We start from the raw sequence: 17,623 nt of genomic DNA, 5'->3' as shown, positions 1-17,623 counted from the left end.
GCCAGGAAGTGACAGCTTTTAACTTTTCTTTCTTGATTCAGATATGAGAATCACATTGCCACTGAGCGAGGACTGGGTTGATGACCTATGAAGGTTTTTTTAGTGCCTGCTCCTTGTTAATTTCAGAGGCGCCAGCTGGCTGAAAACAAAACTTAAAAGTTTTTCTAAGGTTTAGCATTTTATCAATCGTTCTTAGGTGCTGTTCTTTGAGACAGGTGTATATAGAGTGCTGTATCTGGAAGCTTTTCAGTGACAAGGGCACAACCTTGTGAGTGAAGGTCGTGACTCACGTGAAGGGGTAAATGACCCCTTCTGTGCTGGGGCGAGAGGCAGCATATCTGAAGACTTTTCAAATAGCCTTGAACTAAGGTCTCTGCAATTCAACTGCCAGCCAACTCACAGGTTGATTTCTGCAATTTCTTACCAACCCTCCCCCACCCCCCAAAAAAACCCTTAAGTTTCATCTGCACTGAAAATATTTATGGTCTCATTTTTTTTTTTTATGGTCTCATTTTAACATCAAAGAGTGGACTGTATTAAGGAGACAAGAGCTCTGTCCAGCTCTTCTGAGTACTGGAGGGGGTTTGGCCAGACAAATAGTTATCAAACTTTTTTTTTTGGCTATAAGATCCTGACTTCAAACGTATCCTGACAAAGAAGCTCTCTTTGTAAGACGTGAAATCAGGTACATTTATTCCTTCAACAAGGATTTGTCAAGTTTCCTTCATGACAGGCACTGAGGACACAATAGTGGCTTTTGGTAGAAGAGGACTGAATGAATAATGATGAAAGTGTATTTCTTTCACCTCCCTCAAGAAAAAAATGACAAAACTCATGAAAATTGTAAACTCTTTTAGTGTTTCAGGGCACAATTCTAGTTGTGATCCTTAGCCCTCTAATTTGGGCCTTGGCTTTTGGCCCCAGACTTAGTCCTAGGCTGAAAGATGGACTTGGGTACAGCTAGGAAGTTTTCTGGTTCAAATCATCATTGGGTTCTAATGATTCATTATCCCTCTGGAAGGCAGCACTGGCAGAGAAGCCACAGATACACTTCAAAACTGAGTTTCAGTGCTGGTTTTCCTTAACCACATACTACAGAGCCAAGAAAAATTAGTAGGAGTTAAGCAAAAAGTACAGACCAAATACCTCTGGGAGAAGGCCTGAAGCAGCCCCAAAGGAAAGCTGCAATAAAGTGACAGAAGCTTGTTTCTTTCACTCTGAGACTGGTCACATCAGAACACGAGTCCAAGGCGCACAGCCTTAGGAGGAGATGTTGTGCTGGTCTCACTAACCACATTATCCTTCGGCTCCAGCCTTTTGACAGGATGTGACTGGTTCACACTCCAGGATCTTAAAGGAGTTACAGTTTGAAGCCAGAATGAATGGCTACAATGCCTGATGTTAGATTTTCATAAGTCACCTTCTGAAAACCTGCATCTTCTATCATCTCCTTGAACTCCTCCTAAAACACAAAGAAGGATACAGCAAAAATCGCCTGGATTTCAACTGTAGGGCCTTTGTTGTAAGCTACAGAAGTTTTTTACCTGAGATGGGAACTGTCGGATACTTTCTACAAGGTATTGATAGGACTTCCAATCTCCTGCAATGACCTCTCCCAGGACAGGAATGACCTGGAAGCTATATACATCATAGAGCCTAAACAAAAAGGCAAAAGATTAAGATTAGAACGTGACCATTAATAAGCAAGAAGGTCTAAGCCTGGGATTATAAACTCAAATGCCTATAAGGGTCAAGCAAGTACCTGAAATAAGTGAAGTGGGCCAGGTGCAGAAGCCTAGGGAGTAGTGAGGGTGTGGTGACAGGCACAGTTAGGAAGTACCAGAAAAGTGGAGAAAGGTCAGTTACTACTCAGCCCTGACTATTGCCATGTGGGAATATGGGCTTAACCAGGGTTGCCATATATCTGATTTCTCAAGTGAAGCTGGAAATCTAGATTTTTATGTAAAATTTCCTGATTTTAAAATATGGACATCTAAGTCAATTTTTAAAATACCATGAGTCAAACAAAATACATACGTGGGCCCACTTGAGTCTCTGGTTACTGGTTTGAGACCCTTCTGGCCTAGGTGTTGTCATTCAGACCTCAGAGGTGGCACTGTCCCTCAGGGACTCTGGGACACTGAACTATGATGTTCATGCTTGTAGCTTACTGGCTATTTTCTTTCCACTTTGGGATGGGAAACCCTTGGCTAGATGATGAAAATCAAGCCCTGTTAACAATACCAACCTGGATACGAGCGGATTGTTTACTTGGCTGAACTCCAGACAGAGAAACCGTCCTCCTGGCTTCAGGACCCGATGGGCTTCCTGGAGCGCCTGAGCAAGACAGGAACAACAGAACACACTCGTCAGCAGCCCTCATTCAGCTCTGGGAGGCTGAGGCGGCGTCAGCTTCTATGGGCATTATAAAAGTGATTTCCCACAGATCCCGTGTTCACTCTCAGCTGGGAAGCTGTAACAGCAGAAATAGGCATTCTGCTGCCCATGACTAGAGAAGGTTACTTGGAGTAATCTAAACTGACTCAGATTGGTACAACGCCCCACAGGCGGCAATTTTTGAATTACTTCTCAAAATCACAATGGATATTCCTTTTTGATCCAGCAATTTTACTTCCAATAATCTATCTTACAGAAATGTTTCTATTGTGGAAACGACATGGGTTATTCGTTATGGCACGATTTGAACAGCACCAAGATTAGAAGCAACTTAACCATTAATGAGAGACTGGCTAAATTATGGAATATATACACAAAGGGAATCTATGCAGCTATTAAAAAAAGGAAGAGCCAGTGTTCTTTATGTGCTGACATGCAAAAGTCTGCAGGTATATAGATATATAGATATATAGATTTTTTTTTTGCGGTACGCGGATCTCTCACTGCTGTGGCCTCTCCCGCCACGGAGCACAGGCTCCGGACGCGCAGGCTCAGCAGCCATGGCTCACGGGCCCAGCCACTCCGCGGCATGTGGGATCCTCCCGGACCGGAGCGCGAACCTGTGTCCCCTGCATCGGCAGGCGGACTCTCAACCACTGTGCCACCAGGGAAGCCCTGCAGGTATATTTTTAAGGGAAAAAAAAGCAATGGGCAAAATGTTTCATATGCTAATATTTGTATAAAAAAAGAAAGAAAATAAATATACTTAATATGCACAAGACATCTTTGCAAAGCTACATTAAGAAATTGGTGACTGCAGGGGGAGGAGGCACTGAATGGCTGGGACACAAGGTGAAGACTTTTACTGATATATCCGTTTGTGCCTTTTGAACTTTGAATCTACTAAAATTTATTATTTTTTTTAATTTAAAAGGAATAATAAACTGGCTACAGACATAGGACAGGTCATAAAAATGAAGCTAAAGTACACCATAAAGGATGTCCCACCCAAAGCAGGCAACTAGGCAACTGGAGTCCACATTACAGAAATGAAATGGGGTGCCTTGCTTACCATCTTCAAATGTTTGGACAGAATGTTCAAGCAGAAATAAAGAAGAGCTGCATCAGATTAAGAGCTGAACATTTCCCTTCTTCCTACAGAGGAACCATGAATCTAGCTACCTTCTGCCAAAATAGGGTTTGAGTGCCTTTTTCTCTGTCAGCTTTGGAAATCCCTCTGATCTGCAGTGTCGGAGTCAGGTGGCTTCACAAGCAAGAGGAAGCAGATGAAATGAGAGAGCAAGACTGACAGTCTCAAAAATGTAAATACCGGGATTTCTCTGGTGGTCCGGTGGTTAAGAATCCGCCTTCCAATGCAGGGGACGCGGGTTTGATCCCTGGTTGGGGAACTAAGATCCCACATGCCACAGGGCAACTAAGACCACGCACTCTAGAGCCCGCGTGCCACAACTAGAGAGAAGCCCGCCGCCGCAACTAAGACCTGATGCGGCCAAATAAATAATTTTTTTTTTTTAAGGATGTAAATACCAACCCAAGCAACAAAGGCTTCTGTGGGGATCTGCTCTGTGGTTTTTTTTCAATTTTGTGGGCAGGAAAATTGGCAATTTAAAGGATTAAGACCTCTAAGCCTGAAACATTCAACTCAGGAGCTGAGCCCAGAGAAGAATCTCTCCCTTTCCTCATTCACCGTGGAGCCACTCCAGGAGAACTAATATCCTGAGTCACGCAAGCGGATGCAGCCATTCATTACCTGATCAATGTGTGTGACATTCCGGATCCCAAAGGCAATGGTGTAAACATCAAATTTGTCATCATCGAAGGGCAGTTCTTCAGCGTCTCCCACTACCCAAGCAAGTCCTGAAAGAGAAAAGCAGTTCTGGCCTCAGTCTGGACAACTGTCTCCTCTGCACCCAGTGAACTGTCAAACCTGAGGAGGGGGTCATGGGAAACCCTGAATTTTCAGTAGGCCAGACAGAACTGTGGGTACTGTGGACACCCTGTTTGCGGCTGGCTTGTGAAGTGGGGGCAGTCCTGTGGCAATTAGCTCTTAAACCTGTGGAATCTGACGCTAACTCTGGGTAATTAGTGTCAGAACTGAACTAAATTGTTGGACAGCTGGTTGACATTGGAGAACTGGAGAGCTGCTTGGTGCTGGGCAAACATCACACATGTGGTATCTGAAGTGGTGTCCGAAAATACACACCTGCCTTCTCCAGTGGATTCCTGGCCACCGTCTTCACGGTGTCCTCCAGTCCTGAGAATGTGAAGCTGGCGCCCTTGAAGTTTAGCAGGAAGTCCCCCCAAGGTTCTCAGAGTAGACACTGGTTACTTAGTTATGCCTTACCCTTAAGCAATTTTTATCCAACTAGGTGTTTTGTGTAAAGCACTGTGGTTAAGAGCCCAGGTCCTGGGGTTGCCTGTGTTCTAATTCCAGCTTCCCCATTTATTAGCCATATAATCTTTAATAAACTACTTTGTTTCCTCATCTGTAAAATGGAGTCAATAATAGTACCTACTTCAGACAGTCATTGGAAGTATTCTAAGTACGTAATTTAGTATAATTATGTTGGTTCTACTGGAGTCATAGAGAAGCAAAGTGTCTTGACTGCAAGTCTGGTCATGAATTCAGAAAACACCCAAGGGAGCTCCCCATCAGGGTAGCTATGTCCTCCGAGGATCCTGATTTGGCTTTAATATTATTCAACTTGCAGTGAATCAGACATAAAGTATGATATAGGGACTTCCCTGGTGGTATAGTGGTTAAGAATCCGCCTGCCAATGCAGGGGACAAGGTTCAAGCCCTGGTCTGGGAAGATCCCACATGCCACGGAGCCACTAAGCCTGTGCACCACAACTACTGAGCCTGTGCTCTAGAGCCCATGAACCACAACTACTGAAGCCTGCATGCCACAACTACTGAAGCCCGTGCGCCTAGAGCCCGTGTTCCACAACAAGAGAAACAACCGCAATGAGAAGCCCGTGCACGGCAATGAAGAGTAGCCGACGCTCACTGCAACTAGAGAAAGCCCGCGCGCAGCAACAAAGACCCAATGCAGCCATAAATAAATAAATACATTTAAAATAAAATAAAACACTTGGCTTCCTTAAATAAATAAATAAATAAATAAATAAAATAAAAGCACTGTCACGTTCGGTGTCTCAATGGAACTTGAAAAAAAAAAAGTATGATATAGAAGGAAGGCACTATAGGGGAAGGTAAATGGAAATAACCCTCCTGGAAAGCATGCCAGCAGTATTTAACAAGAGCCTTAGTAATAAGTATATACTTTGACCCAGCTATTTGAATTTTAGGAGGAGGACATTAATGACATCATCATCAAAGCTACTGCTTACTAAGCCCATGATGGCAGGGTCTGTGTTATCACTTTACATACATTATCTTCTCACATCCTCATACCGACTCTGAGACAGCCGTACTATCATCTTCATGTTTCAGGTGAACAAAATTGAGTATCAGAAAGATTGAAGTACCTTGCCTAAGGTCACACAGACGGATTAGAACTCAGTAAGTTTTATTCCAGAGCCTGTGTTTTTAACAGTTATGGGATAGTACCTCCTACTGTGAGTAGGGTTATTATTTTCTACATTTTATAGATAAGGTAATTGAGATCTAGAGAGCCTGAACACTTGTCCAAATATATTGTCAGTAAAAAGAAAATAATGATGCATGCAAAAATTTACAAATAAGGATGTCACAACATTGTGCTACGTGCAAAAACATCAGAAAAAAAATGAAAGATCAACTAGTTACATAAATTGGTTATGCAAATCATAAAACATCCATATGAGAGAATATCATAAAAAATGATTTTAAGGAAATTTTTTTTTTTTTTTTTTGGCCGCACCATGCAGCTTGTGGGATATTAGTTCCTTGACCATGGATCGAACCTGAGCCCTCAAGAGTGTGGAGTCCTAATCACTGGACCGCCAGGGAATTCCCAGGAGTTTTTAATAACATGGGAAAATCTCATGATACAATGCTGAATTAAATAAAGCAGGATACTAAATTATATACATAAGATGTTCTCAATTTTATAAAAAGAACATGATTAGGAAAAAGCTAGGAAGGAAATATATTGAGGGTCATCTCTGGATGCTGAAACTCTGGTTAATATTTACTTCTTAATACCTTTTCAAATTTTTGATTTCTAATATCCAAAATTTTCCCAAATATATCACTTTTATAAACCATCAAATAATCTTTTTAAGGTTCCTGCCCTCCAAGCTTCCATTTTGGGAGGAAGTGCTACATGTAAGTAAAACACATAATAGTACTACACACAAAAATGCCTTTACACATTAATTTTTTAAACTATTAAATCATTTCTAGGATCTTCCTACTTAGTTTCAAATTTTTTTGCATGATATTTTTTGCAAAGGCATTATTATTGGAGATTGATAAAGCAAGGAGGAAAGATAAAACCATACTATGCAGCATGTAATGATTCCTATGCAGGTGGATTTCTTGGCTGTTAGGAGAGACTGAAGGGCAAGCTGTGCTATGGAAGAGATGATTCAAGAGGTGGAACATTACCCATCATTTCCATCTTTGTTCTCCAGTCTTCGTGGCTAAGCACCAGAGAGGAGGGAAACACGTTTCTCAGTAGGAGTAAGAACACGGTGCCTTTGTCTAGAAACACTAGTGATTGTCAGCCTTCTGATCAGTGTTGATGGTTAACAAAAGAGCCCTTCATTTGGGGGGCCAAGTGGGCTGCAGTTCGTCTAGGCAGCTCATTCTGCGGGTGGGAGGAGGAGAAGGAAGCAGAATTGAGCTAAAATAACCATAGACACTCATGGTGGGGGTGGGGGAGGGGAGAAGTGCTGACATGGACCCAAGGGACTTGGCTTCCTTTGCTGTGCGCCGCTGCCTCTCACGGGGGCTGCCTGCAGTGCTCGGCCAGCGTGGAAGAGGGCAGTGCAGCGGCTCTGAAGAGCTGGGTAAACATGCTGCAGCTGCCAGATCAGTACTTCTACTGGGGCATAAAACTGGGGGCAAAAGTATTTCAAAATATGAAAACAAACAGAAAGCCAAATGCAAAATGTATATCTTTAAGCTAGAGCAGAAACTGTCTATTTGGAGGCTGCAACAGGTTCCTGGAGATACCCAGGCATTCTCCCATTGGCTGTTGAGAGTACCGTGCTAGGGAAATTTGAGGAGTACCATTTACGGGTGATTCTTCAACTGCATCAGTTGGGCCCTCTGAGAAACCCACGATGAAATAGAGGTAGGAGGGCAAAAGGGTTTTTTCCTTTTTTGGGGGCAGGGGGTGAGAGGAGACACCTGGAAAAAATAAAAAGGAGAGGAAGCAAGGCTGTGTGGGAAAAGCCATTAGACCTACAATGGAATATTACTCAGCCATAAAAAGAAATGAAATTGAGTTATTTGCAGTGAGGTGGATGGACCTAGAGTCTGTCACACAGAGTGAAGTAAGTCAGAAAGAGAAAAACGAATGCCGTATGCTAACGCATGTATTTGGAATCAAAAAAAAAAAAAAAGGTACTGATGAACCTAGTGGCAGGACAGGAATAAAGACGCAGACGTAGAGAATGGACTTGAGGACACAGCGGGTGAGGGGCGAAGTGAGAGTAGCATTGACATACATATACACAACCAAATGTAAGAGAGATAGCTAGTGGGAAGCAGCAGCATAGCACAGGGAGGTCAGCTCGGTGCTTTGCGATGACCTAGAGGGGTGGGATAGGGAGGGTGGGAGGCAGCCTCAAGAGGGAATATGGGGATGTATGTGTGTATATGGCTGATTCACTTTGTTGTACAATAGAAATTAACACAGTATTGTGAAGCAATTATATTCCAATAAAGATGTATTAAAAAAATAAATAAATAAATCACAACCCCGCCCCCCCCCCCCCCCCCCGCTCCCCCAGAAAACAAAGCCATTAGACCTGGATGAAGATCTGAGAAAGTCTCAGCTCACCCAGTGGCGGGGGTGGGGTGGAGGTGCTCTGGAGCAAAGACTGCCTGTAAAAAGAGCCCCACGTGGGAAATGTCCAGGCCCCAGGAGCCCCCTGGTTTGAAAGCTGAAGCAGAGCTTAGTTTTGGGAGGGGGATGAAATGGCTCAAGAACAGGGCATGGGGGTCACTGGGGAGCTGCTGGGAATTAAAAGCCAAACTTGTCTCAGTGTCCAAGAGCTGAGATCCAAAGAGTCAGCCCCCATTCCGGATCTGCCATTTAAATTGTGTTAGCTGAAGCAGATACTTAACCTCTTTGGGTTTGGGTTATCTCCCCTGTCACATGTGGCTGATAATCTAACTCCCTGGGTTGCTGAAATAATGTACATAACAGCACACATGCTGGACGCAGCCACACAAATTATCTTCCACTCCTACCTACCTGTAAGTTTTTGAAACCTGGAAAGAAAGCATTTCAGCATTGTACATATTCCATCTTATTTTATAAACATATAAACATCTCCTCTGGGTCCATTTTCTGCAGGACTTACCAGCTTTGTATCCTCGAGCACGGGCTTTCTGTTTTCCAATCTTTAGCATCTCCTTGTTGATGTCACAGACCATGACATGAGAACCGTCCAAAGAATCCTCCTCATTCTGGTACTTTTTGGCAATTTCTTCCCAGGATAAATTTTGTTGGGCCCTTAATTGCCTCTTCTCCTTTCTCTGATGCTGTGCCTGAACATAATTAAGGAACCGGAATGCAATGTCACCTGTGGGAAGCCAACAGGAGGAAAGATCAAACACAAACAAAAACAAAAACCCAGCATTTCTTAAACCCCAAAGGAGCAACAAAGGTACAGGGGTTGAGGAGTGTATGAAAATTGAATTTTGTACTCATCTCAACAGTAACTATTTTTTTAATTTTAATTTTTATTTATTTATTTTATTTATTTTTGGCTGCGTTGGGTCTTCCTGGCTGTGCACCGGCTTTCTCTAGTTGCGGTGAACGGGGGCTACTCTTCACTGTGGTGCACAGGCTTCTCATTGCGGTGGCTTCTCTTGTTGCAGAGCACGGGCTCTAGGTGTTCAGGCTTCAGTACTTGTGGCTAGTGGGCTCTAGAGCGCAGGCTCAGTAGCTGTGGTGCACGGGCTTAGTTGTTCCACGGCACGTGGGACCTTCGGGGACCAGGGCTTGAACCCGTGTCCCCTGCATTGGCAGGCGGATTCTTAACCACTGTGCCACCAGGGAAGCCCAGTAACTTTTTATTTTAACAGTAAATTTCTAACGTCTAAGATTCTTTAAAATCCTGGACTTCCCTGATGGCTCAGTGGTTAAGAATCCGCCTGCCAATGCAGGGGACACGGGTTCAAGCCCTGCTCCAGGATGACTCCACATGCCGCGGAGCAACTAAGCCCGTGCGCCACAGCTACTGAGGCCACGTGGCACAACTACTGAAGCCCATGCTCCACAACAAGAGAAGCCACCGCAGTGAGAAGCCTGTGCAACACAACGAAGAGTAGCCCCCACTTGCCACAACTAGAGAAAGCCTGTGCACAGCAATGAAGACCCAAAAATAAATAAATAAATTTATTTTATTAATTAATTTATATTAATTTAATTTAAAATAAATTAATTAATTTATTTTATTTATTAATTTATTTATAAATAAATAAATTAATTTTTTTAAAAAAACCTCAGGCTTCCCTGGTGGTGCAGTGGTTGGGGGTCCGCCTACCGATGCAGGGGACACGGGTTTGTGCCCCGGTCCAGGAAGATCCCACATGCTGTGGAGCGGCTGGGCCCGTGAGCCATGGCCACTGAGCCTGTGCATCCGGAGCCTGTGCTCCGCAACGGGAGAGGCCACAGCAGTGAGAGGCCTGCATACCTCAAAAAAAAAAAAAAACCTTTAAAAAATTGCATATGTAATGCATGGACACATTCTTACTATAAGACTCAATACCTAAACATGTAGAATAAAACATGAAAGTTGCATTCTCTGTCCACACTCTCCAGACATAACAAGTGTTAAGAGCTTAGTGTGCATCCTTCTAGCCTTTTTCTAATAATTTTTATGACAGTAACATAAAGGTACAGTCACAAGCAACAGTTCCCTGCCACACCACTTCCTACTCCCAGTTCAGTTCCCCACAGACCATCCTTCCCAACTCCTTTAGCTGTTTATTCTGTTGGTTACAGCTACTTCTTTACTCACCCCCATCTCTGCTTGCTTTTATCCTCCCAATATATTTTATCACTTTTCATAACTCCTCACAGATACCTTTGTAACCTAAAGTAATAAACTAATCAATATATTTTTTTAATTTTAATTTTTTTATTGAAGTATAGTTGATTTACAATGTTTCAGGTGTACAGCAAAGTGGTTCAGTTTTACATATATATACATTTTTTTCTTTTTCATATTCTTTTCCATTATAGGTTATTACAAGATATTGAATACAGTTCCCTGTGCTATACAGTAGGTCCTTGTTGTTTATTTTATATATAGTAGTATACATCTGTTAATCCCAATTCCAAATTTATCCCTCCACCCCAGTATTTTATTTCTTATTCCACCAACTACAGACAGTATCTCTTTTGACTCCCTTCAGCGTTCCATCATATATATATTTTTATTCTGTCAAGCCTGATAACATTTTATTTGTTCTATAGCTATGTCTTCTGTGCTTTGTTGATGGTTTGAGTCTAAAAGCTGAAAATCAAGTGTGTACATTATTGTGACCAGGTAAATATTGTTTGGGCAAAGCCAGTGCTTTCCGGGATCACATTTCCCTTTTTACAATGTGGTTTCCTTGTCTTTGTTTTGTTTTTTTCTTACACTGTAAGAAATATATCCTTAAGTTTTTCCATTTTCTCCATCCAATTCGGTATTCTCTAGTCACTTTCCTATATATTTAAATATAATTATATGTACTCATATAAAACAACTTAAAAACATAAATGGGGATCACATTATATGCATTGTATACAACTTTTCTTTTTCTTCCCACTTAATATGTCCTTGAGGCCATTCCATTGGTATTTCTAGGCTTTCCTCATTCTTTTAAATAGCTACCTAATATTTTATAGTATTGATGTATCTTAATTTAAAGCCATTTCTTTTTTAAAAAAATATATTTATTTATTTTTTGACTGTGTTGGGTCTTCGTTGCTGTGTGTGGGCTTTTCTCTTTAGTTGTGGCGAACGGGGTCTACTCTTCATTGCGGTGCACAGGCTTCTCATTGCGGTGGCTTCTCTTGTTGCGGAGCATGGGCTCTAGGCTCGTGGGCTTCACTAGTTGTGGCACGTGGGCTCAGTAGTTGTGGCACGCAGGCTCAGCAGTTGTGGCTTGCAGGTTCTAGAGCGCAGGCTTAGTAGTTGTGGCGCACAGGCTTAGTTGCTCCGCGGCATGTGGGATCTTCCCAGACCAGGGATCGAACCCGTGCCCCCTGCATTGGCAGGCAGATTCTTAACCACTGCACCACCAGGGAAGTCCCTAAAGCCATTTCTTTATTGAGGTAGAAATAGGTTATTTCCAATTTTTCACTATGACTAAAAATTATGCAGTGAGCATATTTGTAGCTCTACTTTTTCAATGTCTTTTTAAATATATGGGATTACTTTTCAATTGCATTTTCTAAATGGGCAGTTGCCAGCATGTGGTAATGTTACTGGCTGGGGTACATTGGAGATGGAAGCAGCTCTGACTGACCCCCTTCTGTACCTATCTCTCTGTGCAAGTTTTTGTTTTTGTTTTTGTTTTCAGACTAGATGTCTAGAATTGGAACTGTGGGATCCTAGACTGTAAGCATTTTAGATTTTGATAGATTCTGCTAAACTGTCCTCCACCATACTGCCCTCTGTGCTTCCTTTTGGGTAGAGGGCCACACCAAAAAGGCACACATAAACATGTTTCAAACATGGACATTATTCTACTGTAATTTATTATTATACATTATCCTATTAGTATAGATTATGACATTATTACATTATATTACACATTATGACATTTTTCTCTCCAAATGCCTAGTGTGCACCAAATAACAAAGGACCATGCACAAATAAATGAGCTTTTGATATCTGGTATCATAGTAGATTAGGCAGAAAAGTCTGCCTAGAAAGCTTACATAACATGATAAAAGCTCTCCCCCTTCCCCACACCAAAGAAAGAGGGAAAGTGGGATAAAGGTTAAATAGAAGGTAAAACGGTTGTTTAGATGGGGAAATGCCACTGGAGTTAAAAATTGGTCGTTTTACTTTGTAATCCTCTGAATTTTAGAAAAGTGCCAGGCACAAAGCTGATATTCTGTGCTTTTGACTGACATTCAGTTAAAAAGGAAAGAATAAATCTTTCTGAGAAGTGTACTGATTTTCAATTACTATTTTCAGGCTAATGGTAGGTGAGCTAGCTCATTCCAACAAGAGACACTAATTTTTTTAAACTATTTTATTTTTATTTTTTACTTATTTATTTATTTTGGCCACACTGCGAGGCTGCGGGGTCTCAGTTCCCCGACCAGGGATCTAACCTGTGCCCCCTGCAGCGGAAGTGCAGAGTCTTAACCACTGGACCGCCAGGGAAGTCCCAAGAGACACTAATTTTTATAAAAGGAGCTTAGTGGTACCCCAGGATACAGAACTGTATGTTACCTGTGCCTCCAGCAACATCCAGCAGCTGGGTCCCCGGAAACGGGCGCATCTTCCAGAGCAGCAAATCCTTCCAAATACGGTGGATACCAAGACTCATCATATCATTCATCACATCATACTTCTTGGCCACACTTTCAAACACCTGATAGACTTGAGAGAAATACAACATGATTGGACTATTCGTAAGATTAACCTGGAAAAGTCCTAAATGAAAGAGGAGAAAGCTTCCCCCCCATGAAATTAACTGTCTGCAAGGTGGAGCCAAGTCATAATGCTTGATGCCCAAATCTTCACCTTAACATTACCCCTTCTAAAAAAGGCTTAAATTACATCATGTAAGAAAGAAGTCAACCTCTTTTATGTTATCTTAGTTAGCTTTACCTAGGGCCATTACCTTGTAATAATGTCATGCACATACTTAAGTACTAAATAGGTTTCTGTTTTTCTTTTTCTTTTTTTTTTTTTGCCACACGTCTTGGCTTGCAGGATCTTAGTTCCCTGACCAGGGATAGAACCTGCGCCCTCAGCAGTGAAAGCGCTGTGTCCTAACCACTGGACCGTCAGGGAATTCCCCAGTTTCTGTTTCTTAGAGGAAGGGGCAGGGAGGGGGTTGGAATGTTTCTAATATTATTATAATAAAAGACAACAAAATCCTTTAGGAAGACACGACAAATGGATGGGAAGACCTCAGCTCATCTCTGCCAGCATCACTGAGAAAAACCTCATGTACAATTTGGTGGGCAGATGGATGGCAGGATGTGAATAAGGGCCAAGTCACACTGTAGAGGGTCCTCATGACCCAACATAGGATTAAGGCAGAATGTGGAATCTGGGCTAGCTGAAGAGTTAAGGAATTTATTATCCAATACACTTTAAAGTACAGGCTACATTTAACTTCTTTGCACCTCAATTTCTGCCCATGAGATGAGAATATCAGCGCCAGCCCCCTACCTGCCTGCCGTAAGGCTGAATTAGGTAATGAAGGGGAGACACGTTGAGTTCCTCAGATAAAATGTGCTGCTTAGACCCAAAATATTACTGTCCTCTGCTGAATCAGCAGACTATAGAGCCCCCTCCTTTAACTCAATCTTGAATGTCTATTCTCAACCTTGGGATCCTATAAGCTTGCTCTTTGCTTTTGAACATCTTTTGGGGTACTCAGAGGGACACTAAGGCTCAACCCACTAAGTATAAGCCCTTCTTGCTTTATATGGTTCTAATATACAAGAATTTCAGTTACTGTGGTTTAGTTCAATAATGCCAGTCCTCTAGCAACATCATTCAAATCCAGTGGTATATTAACTGTGACTAATTACATAAAGTACACATTTTGCTAGTAGTTCTTCAGTCCACAAATCATACATAAATAACAGATATGCATCATGATCAGAAGCCAACAATGTCACTTCTCTTACAGTTTGTAGCTGGTTGGTCACTATACATCAGTTATTCAGTTCACATGCAGACAGCAAAGCATGTAGTTGTGTTATCTTCTTATCTCAGCTGTAAATCTCTGGGGCATTTTACAAAACTAGATAACTGAAAGAGGAAACTGGCCAATGGAAATGAAAGTGCAACAAAATAATGAAAAGTGATAAACCCTGGAAGTGAAATTTGAATACATCAGTGGAGTTACAGGAGAAACATGACCATGGGAATGTTGATACTGCTGCCCCTCGAGAGGTTTTAGATATGCAGCCAGAGGAACTTTGGGAAAATGAACTTATGGATGTAAATGAGAATGTGGTTGTGATGAAAATGTTGAAGATGTCGCAGAGGAAATTATGCCAGCAAAAAATGTCACATTAAAGGAATTCTTGGAGATATTTCATGACATTGAAAGTGAAAGGATAAAATGTTAGAAGCTGACTGAACCTTAGAAACACGTCTGGCCGTTTGCTGAGGCATGGAGAAGGTGCTCACTCCCTACTGTAAATTATATGACAAAAAGGATGCAAATACTGTTTAAACTACTCGTGGTAAATTTTTTACAAAGGACTAAAACAACTTAATTCTCAATCTTTCTAATTTTTTGTTAGATTTTAATTTAATTTTAAATTTAAACAATTAAAAATTCTAATTGTATTAATTAAATCTAATTTTAAATGACAGTGTGCTAAATAAATATCAACTTTACTATTTTTTCATTTCCTTATATATTTATAACTGACATTAAGAGAGTTTTTGATGTTTGATAATTTTTAAAGGTTCTGGAACAATCGCAATTTTCCCCATTGATCTTTAAGATCATTGTCATGATTTCAGCTTGCATGGACATTTTTACTGTCCTGCATCATTGTGCAAAGATTGCCTGTACTTCAATCTTGGGTCCCAATCTGGAAGTCATATTTAGCTTAGTGGGTAACTCTTCCCCCCGTCATTGTGTGAAATGTTGTTTATACATTGTAAAGCACAATACAGAGGTTAAGCATTATTATTATTTTGGAAGCAACCCATGTGTATTCAAATTCCAGCTATGCCACTTATCAGCAGTTTATTCATCTATACAAACAGGATAAGAGTTCCTACCTCATACGCTTGTATTTATAAGAATTAATGTAAAATATTTTTAAAAGGTTTCAGGGCCTCAATAAAAGTTTGCTATCGTTTTACTTGGCTCCATTTATTTCACTCCACAATCAGTTATCAAGCTCCCAATGTGCATCAGGTGCTGAGGATACAGACATGAATGAGCCACCATCCTAGCTTTCTGGGGATTCACAGTGAAATAAATGTTAATTTAAATTCAGTATTCAAAGAGTTACAAGGGCTTCCCTGGTGGCGCAGTGGTTGAGAGTCTGCCTGCCAATGCAGGGGACACGGGTTCGTGCCCCGGTCCAGGAAGATCCCACATGCCGCGGAGCGGCTGGGCCCGTGGGCCATGGCCGCTGAGCTTGCGCGTCCAGAGCCTGTGCTCCGCAACGGGAGAGGCCACAACAGTGAGAGGCCCGCGTAGCGCAAAAGACAAAACAAAACAATCAGAGTTACAGTAGAGCTATGTATAATATTTAGTTAAGATTCAGGTGAGAGGTAATACAACGTGCTAGTCTATAAGAGAATGGAAATTCAGTTGTAGGCTCTTTCTCTTATTTCCTGGGTGAACATAGGCCAAGTTAAGGAACCTCTCAGAGTCTCACCTTATCCATCTGTAATATGGGCATAATACTTTCCCCATTACAAATGGTACAGTTGGAGTTTTAAAAAAGTTCTTTTCCTTTCCCATGCTTATGGTGAACACAAAAAACTGCTCAAAAATATCTAACATTTACTGAGCAATTATGAAGTGCCTGGCATTATTCAAAATTCTTCAGTGTATGAAGTAATCTAATCTTCACAAGAACTCTATGAAAAAAGTTACTATTATTCCTATCGGGCAAATTTGGAAGCTGAGGCACACAGAAAATAGTTTCCTTCTTTCTTTGTATAAAAGATGGCCTATCCCTTTAGCAAGAGATTAAGAACTTGGGCTCTGTAGTCGGGCCAAACTGGGTTGGAATACTAGTTCCACCACTCACTAGCTATATTAAACTGGGCAAGTTTTTGCTTAACCTTTAAGCCTCAATTTCCTCTTACGTAACATGGGATAGCAATATTCATCATCGGGAAGTTGAAATGAGATTGTAAACAAGGTCTGCACACTGCCTGGCACATCATAAACGCTCAACTGATGGGGTTTTGTGATAATTACTTAAATAGAGGTAGCGTCTCAGTTTGGCAGGGTTAGGCTGGGGCTACTCCTTGGAGGTCAGGACTGCAGAAGATAAAGAAGATAATGCATCAGAGCCGACAGGACGTTAAATCAACCCTTAATATGGGCGGAAGAAACTAGATCGCAGACGGTCAGATTTCCCCCCCTCCACCCTCTCACCCTTTTCACCTTTGCCCCCCTTCTCCTCTTCCGACACAGTCTCAAACCCGAAGTGCGTTTCGGTTGCCCGCTTCTCTTGGGACAAGGGCCGCGCACCCAGCGGGCCCCTGGGCCAGGAGCTACGAAGCCCGGGAAGCCTGCAGCCCAGCAACACCCGCGACGACCCACGGCAGCAGAAGCTCCATAAATCCCAGCTCCTGGGGGCCGCCATCTTGACAGTCGCGTGACCGCCGCCAGACAGGATGTCGCGTTGCCTCACTAGATGGCTGACGGCGGCCGGCCAGAGACATTATTAGCTGAAGGCGTCCTGAAACCCGATATTAAGGAGTTCTGCAGGATCCCTGGGATTCTGAGGCTATTTAGTCTTTGAATACCCGAAATCCCTTTCTTTTTCTCTCTCCAAATTGAATATAGAATTCACCAGGAATGAGCGGACCCTAGGGAGAACCCCCAATCACTTCTCAGAGGCCACGTCTCTGCATCTTGCCAACCTGTACTACTAACTTCCAAGATATTGAGTAACTTGTTTTCTGGTGCAGAAGAGGGCAAACGGAGGTACAGTGTGGTAAAAGGCTAATATTACGGGTTCAATTCTCGCAATCCTTGGCGTGCATAAAGAATTACTTGGCATGATCTTAAAGTGCACATTTCCGGGCCCCAAATACCAGAGATTTCGGATCAGTAAATCTGATATGGATACTGAGAATCTATTTGACCAAACTTCTCTGGTGATTTCTATGAGAGGGATTGGCA

General features: G+C 42.1%; 1 protein-coding gene across 1 annotated transcript; it reads right to left on the bottom strand.

Moving 5' to 3' along the window:
- Positions 1–665: 665 nt before the first annotated feature.
- On the bottom strand, positions 666–17,117 carry COQ5 (coenzyme Q5, methyltransferase). Its single transcript, XM_067700569.1, has 7 exons — positions 16,880–17,117; positions 13,003–13,152; positions 8,902–9,123; positions 4,169–4,275; positions 2,249–2,337; positions 1,545–1,656; positions 666–1,462 (listed from the first exon to the last, which is right to left on the bottom strand). Exons 1-7 carry the CDS (start codon positions 17,079–17,081, stop codon positions 1,361–1,363), a joined length of 984 nt encoding a protein of 327 aa, XP_067556670.1. The 5' UTR covers positions 17,082–17,117; the 3' UTR covers positions 666–1,360.
- Between the last annotated feature and the right edge of the window lie 506 nt (positions 17,118–17,623).

This window comes from Pseudorca crassidens, chromosome 12 (assembly GCF_039906515.1).
Source record: "Pseudorca crassidens isolate mPseCra1 chromosome 12, mPseCra1.hap1, whole genome shotgun sequence".
Lineage (NCBI taxonomy): Eukaryota > Metazoa > Chordata > Mammalia > Artiodactyla > Delphinidae > Pseudorca > Pseudorca crassidens.
This window is presented reverse-complemented; position numbering and strand designations above follow the sequence as displayed.

Bases quoted from the DNA above. Each gene is read 5' to 3' on its own strand.
- COQ5 (XM_067700569.1), bottom strand. From the start codon at position 17,081: ATGGCGGCCCCCAGGAGCTGGGATTTATGGAGCTTCTGCTGCCGTGGG. The intron at 9,124-13,002 runs GTAACATACAGT...GGCTTCCCACAG, and splicing joins GGATGTTGCTGGAGGCACAG to GTGACATTGCATTCCGGTTC. The intron at 2,338-4,168 runs GTAATGAATGGC...TGTCTTGCTCAG, and splicing joins ATGTCACACACATTGATCAG to GCGCTCCAGGAAGCCCATCG.